Genomic DNA, 23,736 nt, shown 5'->3' with positions numbered 1-23,736 from the left:
TTTTGTTTACATCCTTTTCATGTAGGTTTTATGTTATATCACTTGAAAAATCATGATTATATCTGTTAATAAAGATGGTCCTAATTACGTATTTAAACATAAATATTCACTAGAGCATGGTTCTAAGCGATGATATACGATAGCGATATTGGTTTTGAAGAATAGTGATATCCTTATATTAGCAATTCAAATATCAATTACCTTTAAAAGGCATTGAATGAATCTAGCTTGAGTCCATTTCTGGTACAGTACCGTTTACTCACAATGAGAAAAAAAAAAATTCGTGAGAATGTTTTTTCGAGTTGCCTTCCCTGCTGTTCCTGGCTGTCACACTGCCCTATGGCTTTAGTACGATATTGGTTTCCCGGGCGTATATGCCGTATAATGATCTAATATGCCTCAATCACATCTAAACTCATACATCGATAGGCTAATGTTAGTAGCATCAATTTGGCTAATCTTTATGGTCATGTAAGTTTCTTCATTCCCGGTAATATTTTGTAGTATTTCCACCATTTCTATACCCTTAATATTGAAATGTGACCACACAGACCATAAGTCCAGGTGGGTCCTCCACAGTGTTTTATACAGTGGCGAAGATGTGTCTACGTCCATGTAATTGAATGTGCTCCTCAGCATGGCAAATATGGAAATGGCCTTGTTTACCTTTTCCCCTAGATTATCTTCAAATGACAGGTTAGAATATAATGTGATGTCAATATCTTTCTCTGATTTTGTTTATCACAGGACTGCTGTGTAGTTTGTTGATTGAGTATGATGGGGTTCTTCCTTAAATGCAGCAAATATTTCCCCCAGTATGAGTGTGTTGGCTTTTTTGTTGGTATACTTGTAACAACAATTGCCTGCTTAATTGTCCCGTAATGCCTAAATTGTTTTGCAGCATTGATTTGTCCTCTTCTTTCTCAATTATTTTAAATATACTAGTTTCACCCCAAAATATGAATAAATTCGCGCTGATCATGATAAATCTTCTTCTAATGTTGCAGAACTCGCACGAACTCAGGGGTAAGAAGGTCCGGCCCTTTAAGAAGGAGGACCTAGGGTTCCGCTGGCCGGATATGCCCCCGGCTGACATTACCCCCCGCACGTCTCCCAAAATCCGACTGAACGCCCTACGGTACGGCCCAGAACGAACCTCGGAGTACCCTTGGGAGAGGGACATGAGACTCAGGAGGCGTGGCCGTATGTATACTGATCGTCGTGACAATTCACAGCAATGTTAAATGTTTTTACTGGTTTTCGTAAATTTTTGCGCGTATTTAATTTCGTGAACTATTCGAGCTAGTATATATACCTTCACACGCAAATACTTGAATTCGGCTAGTAATAATCAAATGATAAAAAAAACTCGCAAAAGGCTTAACTTTGTTAATGGGTTACCTCGCAAACTAATGTGAACATTAATATCTCGCGAAAAAAGAAGTGATATGCAGTAACCTATTATTGTTTCCATATGATATTTCCTTCAGTATTGTGTATATTTCTAACAATTAAATACTATACATGATGTTACATGTACAGCATACACATTCCATAAATCTACAATCATACCTGAAGATTACACAGGTAATGTAAGTGCACAAATAGTTATTATCAAATTAAGCATTGAACTAATCATTTTTAAGTTCATGTAATATTAAAAAGGTGCAACTAGTTACCCAACAATATAAAAAAAAAAACTATTAAGTATTTTAGAAAGCGCAAAATGGCTAAATTTAAATGGATACATCCCCAGTATCTTGTGATACACCGTGTTCAATCTGTTTATTTAAATATAAATTAAAGTATAAATAAATTGAAATGTTCATAAGGTACGAATTAAGAAATAACCCTACAAATTCCAAGTAGAAAATTGATATATGTTTACATAATTATATGCTTCTAATGTATAATATATCATCTGCAGACCCTCGACCGTTCGAGGTCCACGCCCGGGATAAAGACCTGAGGGACAACCTGTATGTAATGGGTGTCAATCTGTTCCTTGACCGGACACTACAGGAGCACCACACAGATCGATTCATGTTAAATAAAACGAGGTCAGATCACGTAGATGAAAATAAGGAGGAACCAGAACCGGATTTGATTGTGCGGCGCGGTCAGCCGTTTATCATCGGTTTGAGTCTAAACGAAACTTTCAATAGAGGAAAGCACGACTTACAACTGAGTTTCTCGACAGGTAGGCGACATTTTAAACATTTATTGCCCTTGTTGTGGGAAACACAAGTCTTTGTTTCCCGTGATCAATCGTTTTTACGAGGGCACAGCCCGAGGAAAACAAAGACTAGTGTTTCCCGACCAACAGGGCAATAAAAGATCTAGTACACCAAAATGCGACTAGCGTGTGAGGAAAATATGACGTTTTATATAAGTGATAAAGTTATTCAATTAGACACACTGTTAAATAAATAAGGTATAATATCATCCATGTGGGGTAAGTGTCATTTTGGTCTTTTCTGGTTCAACCAAAACTGTTTCTAAAATTATTTTTCATGTTGGTAAGAATGGATTCTGAGAAGTTCTTTTTACACAACCGATAATATTTTCTATGTGACGTTTCGATGACTAGTACGATATGTACACTGTCACCTTCATCAGACAAATGACCAGTGAAGCGTATGCACACAAAAATGTAAAATGAGTACGAGTTATCCACCAAATCGAGTCGATTTGGCTACGCTGTAAGCGTATGGACAATAGTTGTTACGCAGTGTATAAGTACCGAAATGACTCGGTTCGGCTACGCGTTGTTTAATACTTGGTCATAGATGTGCGAGAGTCTTTGAGCCCCCTCATCTCGATTTAGAACCGGCCCACTGCGGTGTATCCAGATGGCTTCATTTATTTGCCGCTTGAACAGATTGCTCTCTCTGTCCAAAACTTGGAAGTTATCCCAGTCGATCACATGATTTTTCTGTGTGGCATGGTCTGTGATTGCCGATTTATTTTTCTGGGAGTCCGACTGCTTTCTTTTTGATCTGGTGAATTTCCTACCTTCTTGGGCACGTATCTTTCCGGTGTTCACCATGGTGGACCCCAAATCGCCTTCCAGTCTTTCCAATATACGATGCGTCGCAGTTTATGCATCCGATTTTGTATATGCATTTTGCGACGTTCTCTTTAGGTATTTTATCCATAGGGTGTACTAGGTTATTGAGAAGCGTTTTGAGGGCGCGATATATCCTCTGGACGGTTTCGTATAGACCCTCTATTACGGGATGATGACTTGACCTTTGGTTTTGTTCTCATCCTTGATTGGCCTTTTCTTGTTCTTCTCCTTACTTGACACTGTTTTTGTACCCGTTTTAGGGCCCATTCCGGATATGCACATGTTCTCATTGCCCTAGCGATGTGATTCTGCTCTTGTGTTTTGTCCTGTTGTTCTGTGACTATTGTATCACATCTGTTAAGCAATGTGCGTACGACTCATACTCTGACTGTATAACTACTCATTTTAGTTTGTAACAACCCTTAACATTTCAATATTTTGAATTTATATTTTGATTGATTCATCAAGGGGTTTAAGAGGTCTGTCCCTATTTTCCTATCTTAATGAAATCAGTGAAATTAATCATTTTTTCCAGATTTGACATAGGTCTGGATCATAATAGGTCTGGGTCATATTGTTGATATGTTATTTATATGACCATTTTAACTATATTTAGTGTTTTAATACATGTGATCTGTGACTTGTGGTCAATTAGTCCAGAGTCAAATTGTTAATAGTCTGCACAAATATTCACTTTTTTTTAATTTTTTCGATAACCGTTACTTCGTTACATACTACATATATAACTTTGAGTCAAATTGTAGATATCCTATGTTGACAAAACTATTCAGTGTTTATCATGTGATCAATTACTTCATTTGTTGTCATGTAGCCCAGAGCCAATTTGTTGATGCTATATATATATAACACTTTCCTATTTATCATATGATCAATTAGCTATAGCTCTGTCAATTTTCTCATACTCAATACGACTATTTATTGTTAGTTTGTAACAACTCTACTCATTACTTTATACATTGAATTAATTTTGATAGTTTGATTAAACATCCAAGGGATAAAAGAATTCAGCTCTCCCATCCCTGTTTCAACTGACAAATATTCTATCAGTACCTAATTTACATATGATAACTGATCATGACATTGGTGCTATTCAATATGTAGATTTCACTTATGTGTAAATATTAATTACACTATATTTTTTGTATTTTGACTCTTGAATGATATGAATTCATTGGTCGTCTTATATTTTTTCGCTTTTTTTTCTCTATATTAGTTGGCCTTGTTTATGTTATTCATATTCAAGTAGATATTTAAGCTCGGTCAAATACTAGTAATCTCGTTTCTCCCTCATGAGGTTGTGCGTTGTTACAATATCAATACCATGTTTCAGTGTGAATGGTTTATGTATGTATGTGTGAGAAAGCGATCACTCAGCAGATCTACTTATTTGATGTTTTTTGATAATGACTTGTTTTATAAATTTATTCAATTGTCTCTTATATTGAGAGCAGGTGATGCACATGTTAACCCGGGTCCCAATTGTCAAGATAAATATGAATTAAGCAATGTATCGATTCTTCATCTTAATGTTCGTTCTTTGCGTAATAAGCTTGAACTTATTAAAAGAGAAATTTTTGAAAATGACATTCTCTGTTTTTCTGAAACTCATCTAGATGATTCTGTCAATGATACTGATCTCAAATTAGAGTCACATCCTACTTTCTTTAGAAATGATAGGAAGGAAAGGCAAGGTGGAGGAGTCATGATATATACAAAAGATAATATTCATGCTACAATATTTGATCTTGAATCAGTTAATTTTGAAAATATTGTCTTAGAAATTAGATCATCTAACAAAATGTTTTTTCTTTGTTGTATTTACAGACCTCCAAACTCAAATGTTGCTTACTGGAATACATTTGATCACTTAATTGATACACTGACTAATGTTAACTGTAATGTTATTATTACTGGTGATATTAACCAAGATATGCTTTCTCTTTCTTCTAATACCCATCCTGCAAGAATTTTACCTAAATACCAGCTTCAAAATATCATTCAATGTCCTTCAAGAATAACTAATACATCAACAACTGGTATTGACATATTCTATGTTAACAACCTAAACATAGTGCAGAGTTCAGAAGTTTTATCACCGCTATGTAGTGACCACTGTCCTATTGTTATGAATTTATGTTTCAAAGTATTAAAAGTAAAATCATTTGTAAAAGGTTGTTTTTAAATTTAGTGAGGCTAACTGGAATGAAATAAATATATGTCTTCTAGCAATTGATTGGAATACATTATTGGACATAATGTAACTTAGATAAATAGTATACTTATAAATCAAATAAACTTGCTTACTGAAAAGTATATTCCATGTAAAGTAATAAGAATAAAGCCAAATGATAAACCATGGATGACTAATGAAATAAGAACCCAGTTAAGGAAAAATAATAGATTACATAAAATAGTAAAGCATACTAATAAAATAAATGACTGGCATACATTTAGAATTTTGAGAAATATTGAATTGAACTTATAAGAAAAGATAAAGGTACATATCTTAGGAAACTTCAAAACTCTCTTGTAGATAAGACCGTACCACCTAGTAAGTGGTGGCGTATTGCTAAGTCCATAAGTGGTCTTTCCAATAAAAAAGAAACTTCTCATCCTCTTAAAATTGGTAATGATTTTTTTATTCATCCGTTTGATAAATCAGAAGCTATTTATAATTTATTTACTTCTATTTTCAACTCTGTTGATGATACTAATAATATTAACAATTCTGATATTGATTTACCTCCCCTTAGTCATATCAAACTTGGTGAAATTGTAATATCAGATCAAGACATAATTGATCAAGTCCAGCTAATTAAGGATAATAAACCTCCTTGGCCTGACAATGTTGCTCCTAAAGTAATAAAAAAATCTTCTACCTTCTATAATTTTACCACTTAAAATTCTCTTTAATAAAACAATTACTTCTGGCGCTATTCCTCTAGCCTTGAAGTCTGCTAAGGTTAATGCTCTATATAAATGTAAAGGAGCTATTGACGATCCAAATCATTATAGACCAGTTGCCATAACATCCATTTTAAGTAAAGTATTAGAAACAAATATTTTTTAAGTATGTCTTTAATTAATTATGTAACCAAATATCATATTATCAGTGAGCACCAATCTGGATTTCAACCTAGAGACTCTACAGTCAACCAACTAATATCAAAATATAATTTAATTATGGATAACATTGATAAAGGTAAGAATGTACTATTAGTGTTTTGTGATATAAGTAAAGCTTTTGACAAAGTCTGGCATTAGGGTCTTTTGTATAAGTTTAAAAAATATGGCATATCGGGTAATTTGTATGAGTTAATTGAAAGTTATCTTACTGATAGAAAACAAAGAGTTATCTTTGATGGTTATAATTCTACATTTAAACATATAACTGCTGGTGTTCCACAAGGCTCTATACTTGGACATTTTTTTATTCTTACATTTTATTAATGATATAACTCATGAAATTAATACCAATATAAAATTGTTTGCTGATGATACCTCTCTCTATGCTATTGTTGATGATGATATTGTAACTCCAACTACTGATTTAAATGACGACCTTGAATCTATTAATACTTGGGCTAAAAATGGAAAATTAATTTTAATCCTAATAAAACATTTGCACTAACTGTAAGTAAGAAAAATAGGGTTCACCCTCCGTTGATTTTTGATAATCAAGTAATTCAGGAAAATTTATTCCATAAACACTTAGGAGTTATATTTAATTCAAAAGGCACATCGGGGATCATATCAATGATATATACAATAAAGCATGTACACGGCTGAATTTGTTACGTATATTAAAACATAAAGTGGATAGGAAAACTCTTGAAACATTATACTATTCATTTGTTAGACCAGATTTGGAATATTCAGATTCCATTTGGGACAATTGCACTATTGGTGAATCAAATTTATTATAATCTGTACACAGTGATGCAGTGAAGATTATTAATGGTTTAAGAAATGGTACTTCACAGTATAAATTATATCAAGAAACTGGCATAGAAAAGTTAGAATCTAGGCGTCATAAGCACAAATTAATTTTAATGTAAAAAATTATAAATCATTTCACCCCTGATTATTTGTTTAATATCATTGAACCATTCATTAATCATCAGCAAAATATTCATTGCTTGCGTCACCACAGATTTTTCAATATCCCAAGGTCAAGAACTAATATTTATAAGACAAGCTTCTTTCCTAGTACCATGCAGGCATGGAATAGTCTTGATCTTTCGCTGACCAGATCAGTTAGCTTAAGTTCCTTCAAAAGGAATATTAAAAATACTATAGCTTATCCTATTGAAGCTATTTTTGATACTTTTAAAAATTGTAGCCAACGAAAATTAAAAATTATTTTGTGCCAATTAAGAAATGATGCAAGTGACTTGAATCATTATACATTTATAGATCATCTTATCCCTGATCCAGTTTGTGCCTGTGGTTCACCTACTGAAAATACTTTTTTTTTACTTGTCCTAATTGCTCTTATTCTAGGTATTTAATTCATGAAATTCATGACCGTATTGGTTAGCTGTTAACTGCAGGTGATACTACCCTGTCGGATGATATTAATGAGCTTATTTTCACTAATATCCAATACTATATAAATGGTACTGAACGATTTAAGATTATAATATAATAATTGAATGATTGAAATCTACTGAAGACCTCTTTTATTGTACAGTCTGGATATTATATATTTCACTATGACATATATATGTAGTACAATGTAACTTTGTAATAATGTAGATTACTTACTTACTTAGGCTGAGTACACATCTTATATATATGTGTTGTATCTTTGAGGGTGTAATCATTCTACTCTCTGAATGTTTGTGTAATACTACCATCAATGCTTTCATGTTAAAATCTATTCCTCTTTATATATATACATTACTGTCTATGATATCTATTACTTACTTTATTCACTTTGACTTGTATATATGTGGTACCTATTGGTTGGATGTTTCATTACCTAGATGCATTGGACGATTCCTTAAATCGTGACATTTAAATGCTATTCGGTGGTGTTTTGTTCCTTTTTCATTGCGGAGCTATACTCCTTTCATTGCCAAATAAGGCTTGCCTGTTGTCCAATCCATTTGTTTTCTAAAGAATAAAATGAAAAATGCGTACGACGCCTAACTATTGGTGCAAAGGATGGTGAGATTTGAAGTTAAGGAATTGGTCCGTATGGGTCTTTTTTCAAAGCGTAGCCGAATCGAGTCATTCGGTACATATATAACAACTATTGCACATAGCATACAGCGTAGTGGACAACTCGTACACATTTTACACCTTTGTGTGCATACGCTTCACTGGTCATTTGTCTGATGAAGGTGACAGTGTACATATCGTGCTAGTCATCGAAACGTCACATAGAAAATCTATTTGGTTGTGTAATCAAAAACTTCTCAGTAACCAAAACTGTTGTTATAAACAAGTAATGGCAATTATGTTTCCAGTCGGAAACTGCTAACAGTAATCGGTAGCCAATCATGCCGTGCTTTTGAATTTAAATAATGACTGGAATTCCCGAATGGTTTCTGAATGACTGTCTTCTTATGTATTTTTGATGTCTCCAATATACGCTATCGCGCATCATGGAATATATTCGAACGGATCTTTGTGGCATACCGGCAAAAATTGAAAAGATACATTTCAGTCCGGAAATTTGTCCCTTACGCTTGTTGTGCTCGTTCGAAAAAGAAGTATAATACAAATTGATACTGATTTATATTTGTTAATGTCCAATTCTCCAATGAAGAGCAATATTCTTAATCTGTTCTGCAATTTTACTGAGGGAGGTTTTTGTTAAATCAGTTTTTTATCAAATATGGATGTATCTAACATGCACCTTAACTAACACATATATTGGCCAAGTGTGTACAATAAGGTTGACTTATCTTCCTGAGATTGACACAGCCATCTGGTGGTCAGATCCACTAGCCCATGAAGGTTCCCATGCTTCAGTCTGTAACGTCAATTACTTTTACGGATGCACATCTCATTTGTCCCTTTTACTACTGTAAAGCTTACTTCGATTTTTGTCCTTTCATTATCAACCCCCCCCCCCCCCCCCCAATTCCGCCTTTGTCTCACAATAGCACATTGTCCTCAACAGTGTGTCCTCCCTGTCATGTCACCTGGCATCAATTCAATTGCTTTCTCCCACTTAACATTTGTTTTGTTATTGATTAACTCATTGTCCTCCATATTCTCTATTTAATACTGTCTTAATGTATAAATACATACTTCAAGAAAAGTCTGTATTTGCTTGCTAAGTAATATACCTGGTGCACATTTTGTATAATTGGTAAATTTGACCAAATTCATTAATAGTCATTAAAGGTAAAATGCGCTCATACATGTTAAATGATAACTTCCGATGGTTTACGGATATGTTCCGGGGGATCTCTAGGGTTGTAAACCATTAAGACTTTTTGAAGACATCAGTGCGTTGATACTTGTATTATATACACTTCACACACTTGCACTACAAGTAAAAGATCAGCATTCCATGCATACTTCTAAATTTTCAATTATGTATAAATATGATACTTATTTTCTTAATGCGAAATGGGATTGAATAAATGGTATTCAACGAGCTTTCCTTTCAACGTTTCATCTTCAAATATATAAACAATCATCAACATGACATGCATCTTAACAGGAAGTGACCGACCGGACCCGGCGGACGGCACATGGGTCTTACTGGATGTTAAAGACGAATTTGACAAGCACAAAAAGGTACATGGTTGGCGGATGTACGTCATCAGGTCATCGAACAAGTCGATGGTACTCGAGGTAACCACGCCCCCTACTTGTACAATCGGAGAATGGGTACTCAGCATATTCTCAACAACACTTGGGATTTACGTTCCTGCTAAACGGGAGCTAAGATATGAACACCCAGGTGACATCGCCGTTCTGTTCAACCCTTGGAACCCCGGTATGTTCTTTTAGCAATATTTTCAATTCATCTTAATTTCAAAATTGACTTTTATTTTTACAAATTTGTTTTATGAGCCTGCATTTAATATGAAGGTGGGTTCTTATGACGTTCTATCATTAAGTTCGCAGTATTTCTTTATATAATCATGGTGACTGCAATATAATGACTTTTGATTGATATAGAATTTAGTATTTTATAAAGAGTCGATTGTCTATTGATGCAAGATAGCATATTTAAGGCAACTAAATTCGTACCAATATATATAAACAAATATTGCTCTTGCTACAGTCTATGTCACGCAGGCATTTGGTTTCTATGGCAGCGGATCAGGTTTATATCGACAGAGTTGTCTGCCCGGAAGCTGGGGTTAGGGGTCACACCGACCCTATCGATGAGTATGGCCTTAATGACTGTGGCATAATCTTCCTTGGGAGGGCAGACAAGGTCTTAGCCAAACCATGGAATTTTGGACAGGTAAGTATGATCGTACAGGTAAACATAGCCAACCCATTGGACTTCGGACAAGTAAGTATATGATCGCAAAGGCAAACATAGCCAAACCATCGTACCAGTAGGTTATCATAGCCAAGCCATTGCAATTTGGGCAGGTAAGTACGGCCGTACAGTTAAGTCTGACCGTACAGGTAAAACTATGACTGTATTGAAAACAAACAAGATCTTATTGTATTGGATTTTTATCACAGATTTTTAGGCTAAGCGTATCATTAAGTTAAATACAAAATGTGTTATTGCCAATAACGCTATTATGAACCATTTCTTCAAGTCCTTATCTGTGAAAGTATTCCATATAAGTCATACATATCTTTTGACGTATTTTACACTTTCACATTTTATCGAATATGAGTTTTTGAAAACTCTAAACCGGAAAATATATTTGGAATTTTTCGTCGCGATTATAAATGGCACAATGGTGTAACTTTACTTGAACAATAAAGTAATTCAGAAGTGATTCATAGTAGCGTTAATATGCTCTCTATATATTTCTTTTCGCAATGGATTATATATATAGAATAATTATTTTTCAAGTGGCATTCAGAGTAGACACAATATGTCAGGATTTAAAATGGATAACCTAAAGTTCATATCTTGCTAGTTTGCTAGAGGAACCCGTAAAAAGCAGCTACGCAATTAATTTAATTGGTGCTCGTAACGTCATAACAAGTTTAGATTTACTGCTATTTTGATTTAAATTTTGAAGCTTGAATTGTGGGCACAATATACGGTTCAGTGATTGGCTGCCGATGACAGTATCAGGGTTTCTGAGGTTAGTCACTGATTGGCCAAAGGGCCAGAGGTGACGCTATCTCACTCTGGGACATATCTCCGCATCAGGCAGCCACTGTATTTGTACACTCATCAAGCTCTCAGGATAATCAATTTAAACCCACCTCTTCCCACGCTTACTGTTGTCAATATTTTGTTTCTTTGTTTGAAATGAGCGTTTGTTGTACATTTATAGTGTTTATCATTGACCAAGATTACTATGTACTGTGTACCATTAGATGTATATAGTTGGTAACCTGGTAGGTTGTTTCTTGTTTATGTTGGAGGAAGAAAAGACTTACCGACTGGTCATAGCATTGGGTAAACCTACCTCCCCCAATTAACAGGGTTGGGACAGCCGGCTCGCAGTAATCATGTAAAGATGGGTTCGGCAACACCACCATTGACCAATGTTTGGCGTTTTTGGCAACCCCACTTGGGCTAGTTGTTATAGTTTGTAGTAGTGGTTGCCATGCGTGTGTGGTGGGAGCTACTGTGTTATTCAATTTTTCATATAATTTTCCATATTTTATGGATATTATGCTAAGAGCCCTAGTGTGGCTGTATTGATTTTAATAAATGCAATGTCACCAATCTGGTGGCCATTTTCATTCATATTGTTGTCCGAGTTTTACCTGCTATGGGTGCAGGGGCATACATATGTATTTTTATACACATTGTCAGTATAAAAGATATTACATTTTCACATGAAATTTTACTTGAAGCCGTCAATGCGGCTGCAGATCTCTTGAAATGTTTTAGTCTTTAGGTGAGGGAAAAATGCATGAATTCCTTATTTAATAAGAAGCATACATATAAGCTTTATGTACAAAAATATCACCAACATAGATCACTAACCGAATACATTGATCATATTTTCTCATCGATTCTTTTAAGTTTGATGAAGACATCCTGAAGATAAGCCTTCATTTACTGAGGAAGGCGTTCAACTTTGAGGTGTCGAGTCAGTTGTCCGACCCCGTACTGGTGTGTAGGGGTCTCACAAAGGTGGTGAGTATAAATGGTAGAGGACAGAAGTCAACCTTACCTGTTCCCTACGCATGTCTGTACTTTTATTTCTATAGCAAAACACCTGCTGCTCAATATTTTACCATTAATTAATTGTTCATGCATAGGTAATTCAACGTAAAGTGAAGTAGTTTAAGCTCCGTGGGAGTTTGGTGAAAGGCAAGCTTATCAATTTACAGAAAGTTTTCTGCACTTTGATCATTAACACATTTTTGTTGTGAATAAGTAAAGAAAGCAATTCGGTTGCATGAGGGGTTTTGTTCGGGAATGACCTCTATGCAACAGTATAGGGTCATTTCAACGGTACATAATACTTTGACACTAGGACTTTCATGAAAAAAATTAAACTTGCCTTTTAAATCAAAGTTATTGTAAAAACCGACACCACAATACATTGGTGCATATTCTAGATCATGGCGTTATGATGTGAGGGAAATACATTCTTTGGTGTGATTTTGAACTGAAAAACAAGAATATAAGAAAAACGGATTGGATACAGACTTAAATTGAGGAAATACATGGAAAAAGGTTTATGCATCAACAGTTCATCTTTCAATACACATTTATTGATAACACCTTTTAATACCAGATAAATAACATTGATGGTACTGGCGTGATGACTGGAAAGTACCGGGGAACGTTTGCAGACGGCATACGGCCGACGGCGTGGATTGGGAGTCCCCGGATATTAAAAATGTATAATATGCAAAACGGCATACCGGTCAAATACGGGCAGCCGTGGGTGTTTTCCGCAGTTTTCACTACCGGTAAGAAATCTGTATATACATGGTAAAGTGAATGGCAGTAAACGAGAGGAAGACAACTACATATGAAGTTTGGCAGGAGTTATTGACCTTGTTACATCGAAATAGAATAAAGGGTTATTTTATTTATATAGACAACTTGGAGTTCGTCTTATGATAAAAGTATTATCGCAGGGGTAAAGTCTTATGGGCATGTTGGTTTCAAATTCCGTTCTGTATTGGATATATTGCTTGTGATCTCGGTATAGTGAAGCTAAGTTGGATAGAATATCCGTCTTAAGTACAGAGGTTTCAGGCTGGTGTCCCAGTATGCCATTTATTCTATTGCTTAACTTTCCCTTCCGGAACACCTGGGCCCGTATTCATGAAACCTTTCTCATGCTCATAATATACTTTGTACTCAAGCCCAATTTCTTGCTTCGGTAATAAATATATAATACTTCACGTTCTGAAAATAATTTGGAAGAATTCGAGAGAGGCTTGAAGCACACCTTCGTTTTTAGGGTTTACTCCTGACGTTTTTACCATGTCATTTGATTTAAGCGATAAACACGAAAGTTGGTTTGAGTACAGAATCGATGCTTGAACATGATAATGGTTTCATGAATGTCTTATTCTTATTGAACTTTTTCAAGGGTCTCCATGTAAATCTTTCCCTTGTTCATATTTTAGGTTTATCAATTTTGAGTTCTTATTATGGTTTTAGTATACAATATTTATATAGCGCCCTACATAATTGGTAAAAATACTCTAAAGCGCTTTACAACATATGGAATCTAATTTTAGTTATAATTGTGAAACAAAATCACAGGCTTACAATCACTTTTATACATAAAGCAATCACATAATCGTCGCAATGTGCACATAAATGAATAAATAAAGGGTGGTATTTACATGACGTCTTTGCAAACGTGGAGAGGTTTTGTTGACTCTTTGATAGTCTCCTGCTCCCCCTCCCTCTTATGGAAAATGTTTAAAAATGCCACATGAGCGCAATGTAAGTGTAATAAATATGTATCTGTATTTCAAGTTTCATTATCTCAGTTTGTAGAGCGCTCGGGCTACCCTGTCGAAGCGTCACGAACTTTGTGTCTGCCCATGATCCTGACCGAAATCTGTCTATCGACAAGGGATACACTATCGACCCATTTAACGGAGTGCAGAAGGTGGTGGATACGCATGCGCTGTGGTGAGATTAAGGACTTTACAGCTTGTTGACACATAGTGGTAAAATTTCATAATTCAAGTAATTCGTCTGTAGGAATACCAATTACTCTAGACCCGAGGAGCTTACTAAACATTACATTTTGATTAATAATAAACCATTACAATACATTAATATGTCGAACAATAGTTTGCAAAATGATTCGTCTTTAATTAAAGTAGTTTACCAAATTTTATGTAATTTTTCCTATTTACTTGTAAAATGTAAGCATTTATAAGCACAAACGTAAAATGGGGCCAATCTTCAAACGATTTCCACATCTCAAAATGTTTACCAATCAAAGCGAGTGAACGTGTTAGTCAGCTGGTTGATTAACACTTACCTTTAACTAAAACATAACTCGTGTAATGATTAACACTTACCTTTAACTAAAACATAACTCGTGTAATGATTAACACTTACCTTTACCTAAAACATAACTCGTGTAATGATTAACACTTACCTTCAACTAAAAAAAAACCTCGTGTAATGATTAACACTTACCTTCAGCTAAAACATAACTCGTGTAATGATTAACACTTACCTTTACCTAAAACATAACTCGTGTAATGATTAACACTTACCTTTAACTAAAACATAACTGGTGTAATGATAAACACTTACCTTTAACTAAAACTTAACTCGTGTAAATGAAGGATTTGGATTTAGTGTAGAGATATGTTTAAATACATGTATAACATATATATTGAAATGTGGCTTAGCATTTTCCAGATTGTCCTTGCAATTAATACGAACAGTTTTGAATGGTGTTCCGAATGTTGATAGGGATTTCCACGTGTGGAACGAGGTATGGATGAAGAGGCCCGACCTCCCGGAGAAGCCTGATAATCTTAGTGGCTGGCAAGTGCTTGACCCCACCCCACAGGAACCCTCTGGCCGTGAGTATGGCATTTTCATTATGTCACATTTATGGTAGCGTTCCATTAGTTTTGCGTTGTGCATAGCCGTTCCTATAAATACATATACCAACTACTTGTAAGAAGAACTGCGTTTCCGAATACAATAATAGAAGGATATGGTATCAACATACTCTGTACAGGTACACCATTAGGCGCGCGCCACGCGAGGTTGTCTAATGGTTTTGTCAATAGATACGCTGTATACATATAATAACCAAGTATTGTTTCATTAAAGTAGGTTTCCGGATTTCTGATTGCTTTCCGCAGCATTTTTGTGTTTTTGCACAATTTCTAGCTTGATTGTCATTTAGAAATATAGCAGACTTCCTAAAAAGACACAATATGTGCATCATGTGCGTATTTCGTGTTTGTTTTTTCTGCCAGAGGTAACGATGTGCAGCGGAATTGACATCAAAATAAATAAGTATGAACTTGATTTATTTTTATTGTACAACACCCAAAACAAAATGTCAGTTTTTAGAAACTACCTCGGAAACCATTCGATAGGAGTCTGTGACTAACATTATGACGCCGACAACAGTTTGTTCAAACTCATTGACAAGTCCCGAATCTGGAATATATAGACATTCGTACTGACAATTTTATTTTGATATGGTTCAACCAGTAGTCTCTAGTGAAAAGATGGTTGCGAAAGTGAACCGCCCGAATAGTTTGATTGGCAGGATCATTATATGTTATTAGGGTAGTGAAAATGGTCAAATTTTGACGTGCTTTCTCATTTACATTTCGCATGTAAAAGCGCATTCTACCTCTGAAAGTTCCTTATAAATTCTGTTACGATTTTGTATGGTGTTGGCGTCATCTCTTTGTCAATTTTTGCAATAGAGTGCAATACAACACTAACATGTAAGGATAAACACTGCTTGTATTACAAAACTATCCGATTTTCTAGATATAAGCTAAGAAACGTGGGGCTCCCCAAAGGGGTAATTAAATGTCCGACTTTTCGATTATTGATTTTGGTAACCTATTTGTTGTCTTCCAACCCTATTTATTATAGATATATACGTGTGTGGTCCCTCCTCTGTGACAGCCGTGAGGAAGGGCCTTTGTGATCTCCCCTATGACACTGCTTTCATATTCGCCGAACTAAATGCGGGAAGGACCATATGGCAGAGACGACCTGGAGTAAACTGGATCAAAATAAAAGAGGATTCGAATATGTACGTATGTTTAAATTAACAGAACTCACAGACGACATGTACATATCTTACATATGCATAAGGACAGAGAGAAAACACAGGATACATTTATTACGGAGATTTCACCGATGTTTGTACATTACAATGCAAACTGATGATAATGATGATTTTCTTTTTTACTGCCCTTAATAATAAAAAGATGACTTTTAAAGAAAAGTGGGATACACACAAAACCAAAACATATCGTTTCGATGTTTCGGGAATTACTGTTAGAAATGTAAAAAATAAATTTTTAGATAGGGTAGGCATACCTTTTAGGGATAGCATGTATTGATTACACAGAAAAATAAATGGTTTATACGTCTCAGGAAGAAAATACGACATTTTTTTATATTAATAAACTACATAATTTATTCTGATGAAGGAGGTTTTTAACCAACAATAATCTACGTTTTAGTGCAGGAAAATTGATAATCACAAAGTACCCGGATGGTCATCCATATACTGGAGGGGACACAGCATCCATTAAATACGACCTTACTCTACTGTACAAATTCCCGACAGGTGAGGACAACTATTTCAGGATTCATCTCTGCTTACTTGTCTGTAACGTTTACTATTTGAAATGTTGTTTATCGCAAATGAGGCCTTCTATTCCTGAACATCTTTGACATTTGATTTCTTTTCTGAAAACCAATTAGAACAAAAATAACTTTAAACCATCCCTTTATTCACTAAAAAAACATTAGTTTATGAAGATAAGAAATAAAATAGAAGCTTAGAATATGGCTTAAACGTAGTATCATCATGTACTGTTATGTATGAAACGTGTGAGTGGATGAATGTGACTTACATATTTTTCCTATATAAACCAGGCAGTGAAGAGTCAGAGATCGTGATGAGAAACGCCTTACGTAGTGTGAAGGTACAACGTCTGTCGGAGAAAGCCGAGCTTGCAAAACAGGTATACATCACGTGACAACAGTACGACGTCCGGATTGGACAGACTGATTTTGCTTAAATTATTACACCATACCAGAAATGATTATAGGACGTCATGTTTCCTCTGAAATATGTTCAACATGTCAAAACTTTGAAGAAAGAGTAATTTTGAATATCATCATTTTAATGCGATGTAGACAGCTAGAAATATTAACCCTTAAATTGAGGTTCAGATTCAGGCTTTGCTAATCGCTGAACCTCAAAAAATCTTATCAGGAAGATTGGGATATCATTTCTTAAATTTCTTTATATGCATAACATAACGGGAAAAGGTTGTAATGGTGAACCCAGTGCACGGCGCTATCGTCAATGGCGAATGGCTTGTATGGCAACATTGATGACGCGATCCTGTTGTTGTATGGTTACGTTACATACAATGATGACGCAATTACACGGTAATTATTTTACAATAAAATCGCATGTGAGTTGTCTTTATAATATACGGATAGATACAAACATATGTTTTCTCTAGCCAGAAATGGGAAAGCACCTTTGAAGTGAGGAGGAATAAAGAGAAACTTTAGACCCCTGCCCTAATCTGAGGGATGTTAATTGCCAAACACGAGGCCTTCGGAGTGTTTACCGCATGACAAATCACTTCCAGTGTTGAAATTCATCTTCTCAAATCCAAGGCGATCGGAAATGGGTGTAGGGTGTCGGCGGGAATGATATTTTTTTCTCTCAACGTTTGAGCTTTGTCTTATATGCAATGGTGACGTCACGGTTATGTATTGTTGCCGTACTTTAATACAATGTGAAAATGTTATTACTAGGTAATTCTTTACATCAACCATATGAGACGTATTGAGAGGAGATTTGTATTGCATAACCTTACTAAAACATAAGCCAATTTTGAACTATATTTCATTCATAGTAAAATATCGTCCGAGGTCAATACAAGGTAGTAAGTTTTGCATCAGGTATAACAAAATTAATGTAATATACTATTTTTCTCGTGTTCCTTATATCTAACATGTGTTTTGTTATCGCAACCCAATTTTACACACTTTTTAACAAACTGGATATATGTAATAATCTCAGTGCTGTAATTGTGATGGGAACCAACCTTATGATATCACAAATAGTGAGTAATAGCATGGACAATTATGTCACGTCCGTTTAACTAGTGTGTTTTGGTAATTTATGGTGGAACTGTTGGATTTATAATCGCACCGAACTTAAATTGTGACATTAAAAATATATCTGTGGGTTATAAATGCGATATTACTAGAATTTGAAAGTGAGTTGACCATTATTGACATTTTATTACGCATTGAAAAGCTTTTTGATGACATCCAAAGTTAATATAATTGTCAACTGAAAGTTCTTCAATACATTTATGTACCATTTTGTATTATTTAATCTCATAGAAAACATTCTTCACTTATTAAGACTCATGCATTGAGGCTTGTTTACCTCCAACTGATTGGAGTAACAGTAAAAACCTCATTGTACTGCCGCCATGTTTCAGAAGAAAATTTTGCGTTATGAAGGGATTTGCCGATGCATTGAGGAAAATGTATAAAGGGGGTCTTAAGATGTGATAACGGGCATTGGAATATTTGGCAGTAAACGAGGTGGCAAATTAATCGATTCGCATTATATCGAAGCTTACCTGTATATAGTGACAATGCAGTAGAGTGGTAATCATGTGTAAATGTCGAGAACAAAACAGTGGAAGCACTAGATTTAATAGAAAAATGAAATGAAAGCAATTCTCGAACTTCTTGTTTTTCAGGGACAGATGACCATCAAGCTAACTTAATTGATCGGACATGTTACCGTTTTGTTCTACTTTTAGGATATAGTGATGGATATCGTCTCTGACCGCGCTGAAATGGTGGGCTCCGACGTCTACTTTACAATCAAATTGACAAACATCAGTCGACAGAATGACGAGGTGACCATTGGTGATCTGGTAATCACGGTAACCAGTCACGTTTACACGGGTGGCGACACTACTCCTCTGAAGAAGATTGTCTACAACAATCTTCTCCTCAAATACAGACAGGGTGGGTATAATGTATAACCTATATAGTGAACTGAAAGTAGAAAACGTGCATATCATGTTAATACGTATTTACCTTTATCAATGATTTTCACTAACCAATTTGCCAATCGCAATATTTGATGCCGATGTTGTGTTTTTTTAGACGACGTTTGTGTCGGTATTTTGTTTCTGCCAACAGTTAGTATTACGTTGTTTGTTGTGTGTTAATTTCAGTATTAAGCTACCAGTTAAGAGTATCCCCAGCAGACTATGACCTCAATCTGAAACCACTTCTGCTATTTGAGGTGGAGGCTACAGCCAATGTTAAGGAGACGGGTACCATTGTGATAGCCACGCTAGACTACAGTTTAACGCTCCCTACGGTCGGTATACAGGTAAGTTTTACATTATTCCTCTCTTTTGCATATATTATAACGATACCATGCATAATTGTTTATCACATAATGTACTGTGTTATCCTGTGAATATCCCTATGTCATATATTTTTGCTTAATAATTCATGTAATATGACCTATCCGGCCTGTGACGTCACGCATAGGACAAGCACATGTCGTCACAGACTTAGGCATTGGAGTCAAAATGGCGGCATTTTACATTTCAATGTTGCATGCAAATTGTCGTTTTACACGAATAAATGACTCAAATCTTGATTATGTGATAAAACGGATATTACACTCGTTTTCATTTCATATGAAATTTTTGCAACTCGTCACGAATTTTCCATTTTAGCTCGCCTAAATTGAAAAATTCTTAGACTCGTTTCATGAATCTCATATGAAATGGAAACTCATGTAAGATCCTATATATCTCCATCTCAAACTTCATATGGCGTGTACTCGTTAATAAGAGTTATATTTACACGAAAACAAATATGCTAAGGATTCTATGACATTCTGTTCTTAATGTTTTTTAACTGCAGTCAGTATAACTCTACTCTAATGATTCTTAAATTGCAGACACAGAGCCATTGTAAGATGAATGAACCGACTGATGTCCATTTGACCCTTCGGAATCCTTTCCATGATACCTGGTTGACATTCTGTGTAGTATCTATTGAAGGAAATCTGTTCGGAACACCTCCACCAATTACACAGCCGTATGTTACCATTTTGAATACATTTTGTGCATTTTTGTATATTCAAATATAAAATATGAAAGCATGCGAATATTTATTAAAAATGAGTACCCGGAGATTATTTTGCCAATTTGTTAAAAAAAGAAAAAAAAGAAAAGTAGAGTAAGCGATTCATTAAGCTTACTAAAGTTTGAACAGCGTGGTCTTGCTTTCTATAGATATTGGACGGAATATTTTAAATAGTCATGCAAAAACAACATATTGTTTTTAATTTTGAACTGGCAGACATATTTAAAGGTTCAACAAAAGAACGTTTTATATAGTAAGTTGTGTATCAATCTGAAACGATCACACATATAATTAATATTCGTGTTAAACTCAACTTGATGCTATACTCCTTAACTTCATAACCGTGATGTCGCCATGATATAAACATGTATCACGCATATGGGTGTGACTATTCATATACATAAAGGGTAATGATGTTTGCAAATAGATCATATCACAAATCTTATAGTTTTGTTGATGATTTGTTTAACAAAATACACTGACTTGTTGCTCAAAATGCTGTTATTAATCCTGTTCATTTGATTTTGGCACATTCACATCACTTAAATAACCCACTATACAGTATATATATAGGTGTGTATCAACCTGCACGGTCTCGCTTATATCGTACCATATTCAGGTGATCAATGTCAGAAAACAGTGACATTCATAATCCTCCTCACTTATTCATCTATAGTAAGCATACAAACATGTGTCTTATACACAGTGTAGATGTTATATTTGAGCCAGTCTGTAGAATACATTTATTCTGTATGCACTTAATTTCTCTTACAGTGATAACTAGTGCAGAACTCAATTTACGTTTCACTCGACGGGTATGACTCGTATCGTTTATAGATAACTATCAGGTATTTTGATTTGTCTTATCATTTTAACGCATATTACGTAAAGTTAATAAAACTTTAGTAAACCTTACGTGTAACTAACCTAGACTACTTCTTATATATTTTAATAGTACAAATATTCAGGATTGTCAACAGTGGTCAATATAATACGTACAACATTTCAAAAACGTCTACAATAAACCTTGGATATTAAAATAAAACTGTAAATTGGATTTTGTTTGTAGGAACTTAAAACCTCGTGATCGATGGCATATAACAATTCCCCTGACGGCGAGAAAGGCAGGCACAGGAACCATATTTGTGTCATTCGAATGTAAAGAAATACCAGGCATACACGGTGTTACCAAACTTCAGGTGTATGAGTGATATTCAAGTGTAAAGAAATACATGGTATACACTGTGTCACCAAACTATTCCGTCTTTGCGTATTGCAGAGTTATCTTCTCTTGGGAGCAGGTATTGAATGTTACGTCATTGGTTTGTGTGAAAAAATTTCGTCGTTTTCTCAAAAATTGATGCCGTTACTCTCACAAACCAATGACGTAACAATCAATGCCTGCTCACAAGAGAAGATAACTCTGCAATATGCAAAGACGGAATAGGTGTATTAGTGGTATCCGTGTGGAAAGATGTACCTGACATACCATATACGGTTTCACCACACTAAGTATACGAGTGACATTAGTGTGTAACGATATACTTGGCATACACGGTGTTACCAAACAACAGGTGTATGAGTGATATTTGAGTGTAAAGGTACCGGATTTACACTGTGTCACCAAACTACAGATTATGGCTTACATCTGTGTGTACAAATACCCGGCTTACACAGTGTTTCCAAACTACAGGTGTATGGCTTACATCTTTGTGTAAAAAATACCGGGCTTACACAGTGTTTCCAAACTACAGGTGTATGACTTACATCTGTGTGTAAAAATAACGGGCTTACACAGTGTTTCCAAACTACAGGTGTATTGCTTACATCTTTGTGTAAAAATACCAGGCTTACACAGTGTTTCCAAACTACAGGTGTATGGGTTACATCTGTGTGTAAAAATACCGGGCTTACACAGTGTTTCCAAATTACAGGTGTATGGGTGACGATGGTTTGTAAAGAAATACTTGGACCATGATAAGAATCTGCCGGTAACATAAACGTGTAATGAGATATCTGAATTACACGGTGTCATCAATCCACAATGCCATTCCCATTCAGAGACATTCCATTCACTAAGTATTACTAGTCCAATAAGCTGGCCAAATGCAATAATATTCCTTAATGAATATAACAAGGAATTAAACTATTATAGTCAATAGTGAACGATAACACATACGTATGTCCCCTATACATTCATTGTTATAAACAGGAATTCATGTTTCACAATTCATTTTATGACAGGGTATTAAGAACATAGTCAATTTGATGTTTGTAAACGAGAATATTGTCAATTTCATGTGTAGCTGATCTCACTGAGTGACGTTTTACTTTTCTTATTCAGCTTATCATAATACACACATAATAACATTATTTATCAAACTATCATATGTGTTTAGGAGTGTTAGACAATGTGCTCGGCGTTCATCTATGGAAAAATGTGTATTGGAGCTTTTGACCAGATACGGCGGAAGTAAATCAATCGAGGTATCGATGGTTTCTGTATTCTCTAATTCTCCATCGAACTTCTGATCATACACGCAAAATCATATTAATACTCTATTAGGTATGAAATTACCTGAAAATTTCGAGCGTTTCTGAGGGGCCGAAAACTGGCCTTAATAAATAGATATTCAAATAACTGTCTCTAGGTCGATGGGCGCATATTTGGAGTATTCAAAACACTCATCCACCCAGTTCTGTTCCGGAACCCCATTGAAAACATTGTACATTAAATACATTTTGTCACTATCGGCAAAAGCTTTGCACACATAACTTATCTTAATTAACACACGTTTAAAGGGGCTGTTTGGTCAATTAACACCTTTTAAAATCGATTAGATACTGACAATATATATCTCCTAACGAAACTTTACGTAGTCGATAATGACATGACCTCAACCTAAATCCTGTGTGTTCAGTTTTTCTTTTGGGAAAGCCGGGGATTAAAATAGCTACGATCGCAGTAGCGCAATATCCGGGCCTTTCAGTGAGAAATAAACATAGAAAGTACTAAGCTGTTGACCGAAAGAACAATGTCAGTGGCCTTGATTCTGCACATAACGCGTAAACACAATACATCACAAGCAAGAATTATAAAGATATCATATAAAGCTAATGCGATTTTATTTTGTTCACAGTTATATTCCAACAATACGGA

The 23,736-nt window shown here is 35.1% G+C and overlaps 1 protein-coding gene across 1 annotated transcript; it reads left to right on the top strand.

The window, feature by feature from the left end:
- Window positions 1-980: 980 nt before the first annotated feature.
- Window positions 981-21,787, top strand: LOC110467503 (protein-glutamine gamma-glutamyltransferase E-like). The gene is made up of 15 exons (XM_021524707.1): window positions 981-1,203; window positions 1,928-2,200; window positions 9,774-10,052; window positions 10,378-10,529; window positions 12,237-12,350; window positions 12,958-13,135; window positions 14,177-14,321; window positions 15,123-15,235; window positions 16,278-16,440; window positions 16,877-16,983; window positions 17,295-17,383; window positions 19,223-19,433; window positions 19,646-19,806; window positions 20,389-20,528; window positions 21,646-21,787. The coding sequence occupies exons 1-15, from the start codon at window positions 981-983 to the stop codon at window positions 21,785-21,787; spliced, it is 2,490 nt and encodes an 829-aa protein (XP_021380382.1).
- Window positions 21,788-23,736: the final 1,949 nt, after the last annotated feature.

This window comes from Mizuhopecten yessoensis, unplaced genomic scaffold (genome assembly GCF_002113885.1).
Source record: "Mizuhopecten yessoensis strain PY_sf001 unplaced genomic scaffold, ASM211388v2 scaffold11175, whole genome shotgun sequence".
NCBI classification, from domain to species: domain Eukaryota; kingdom Metazoa; phylum Mollusca; class Bivalvia; order Pectinida; family Pectinidae; genus Mizuhopecten; species Mizuhopecten yessoensis.
Note: the sequence above shows the minus strand (reverse complement) of the source record. Positions and strands in the feature narration are given on the sequence as shown.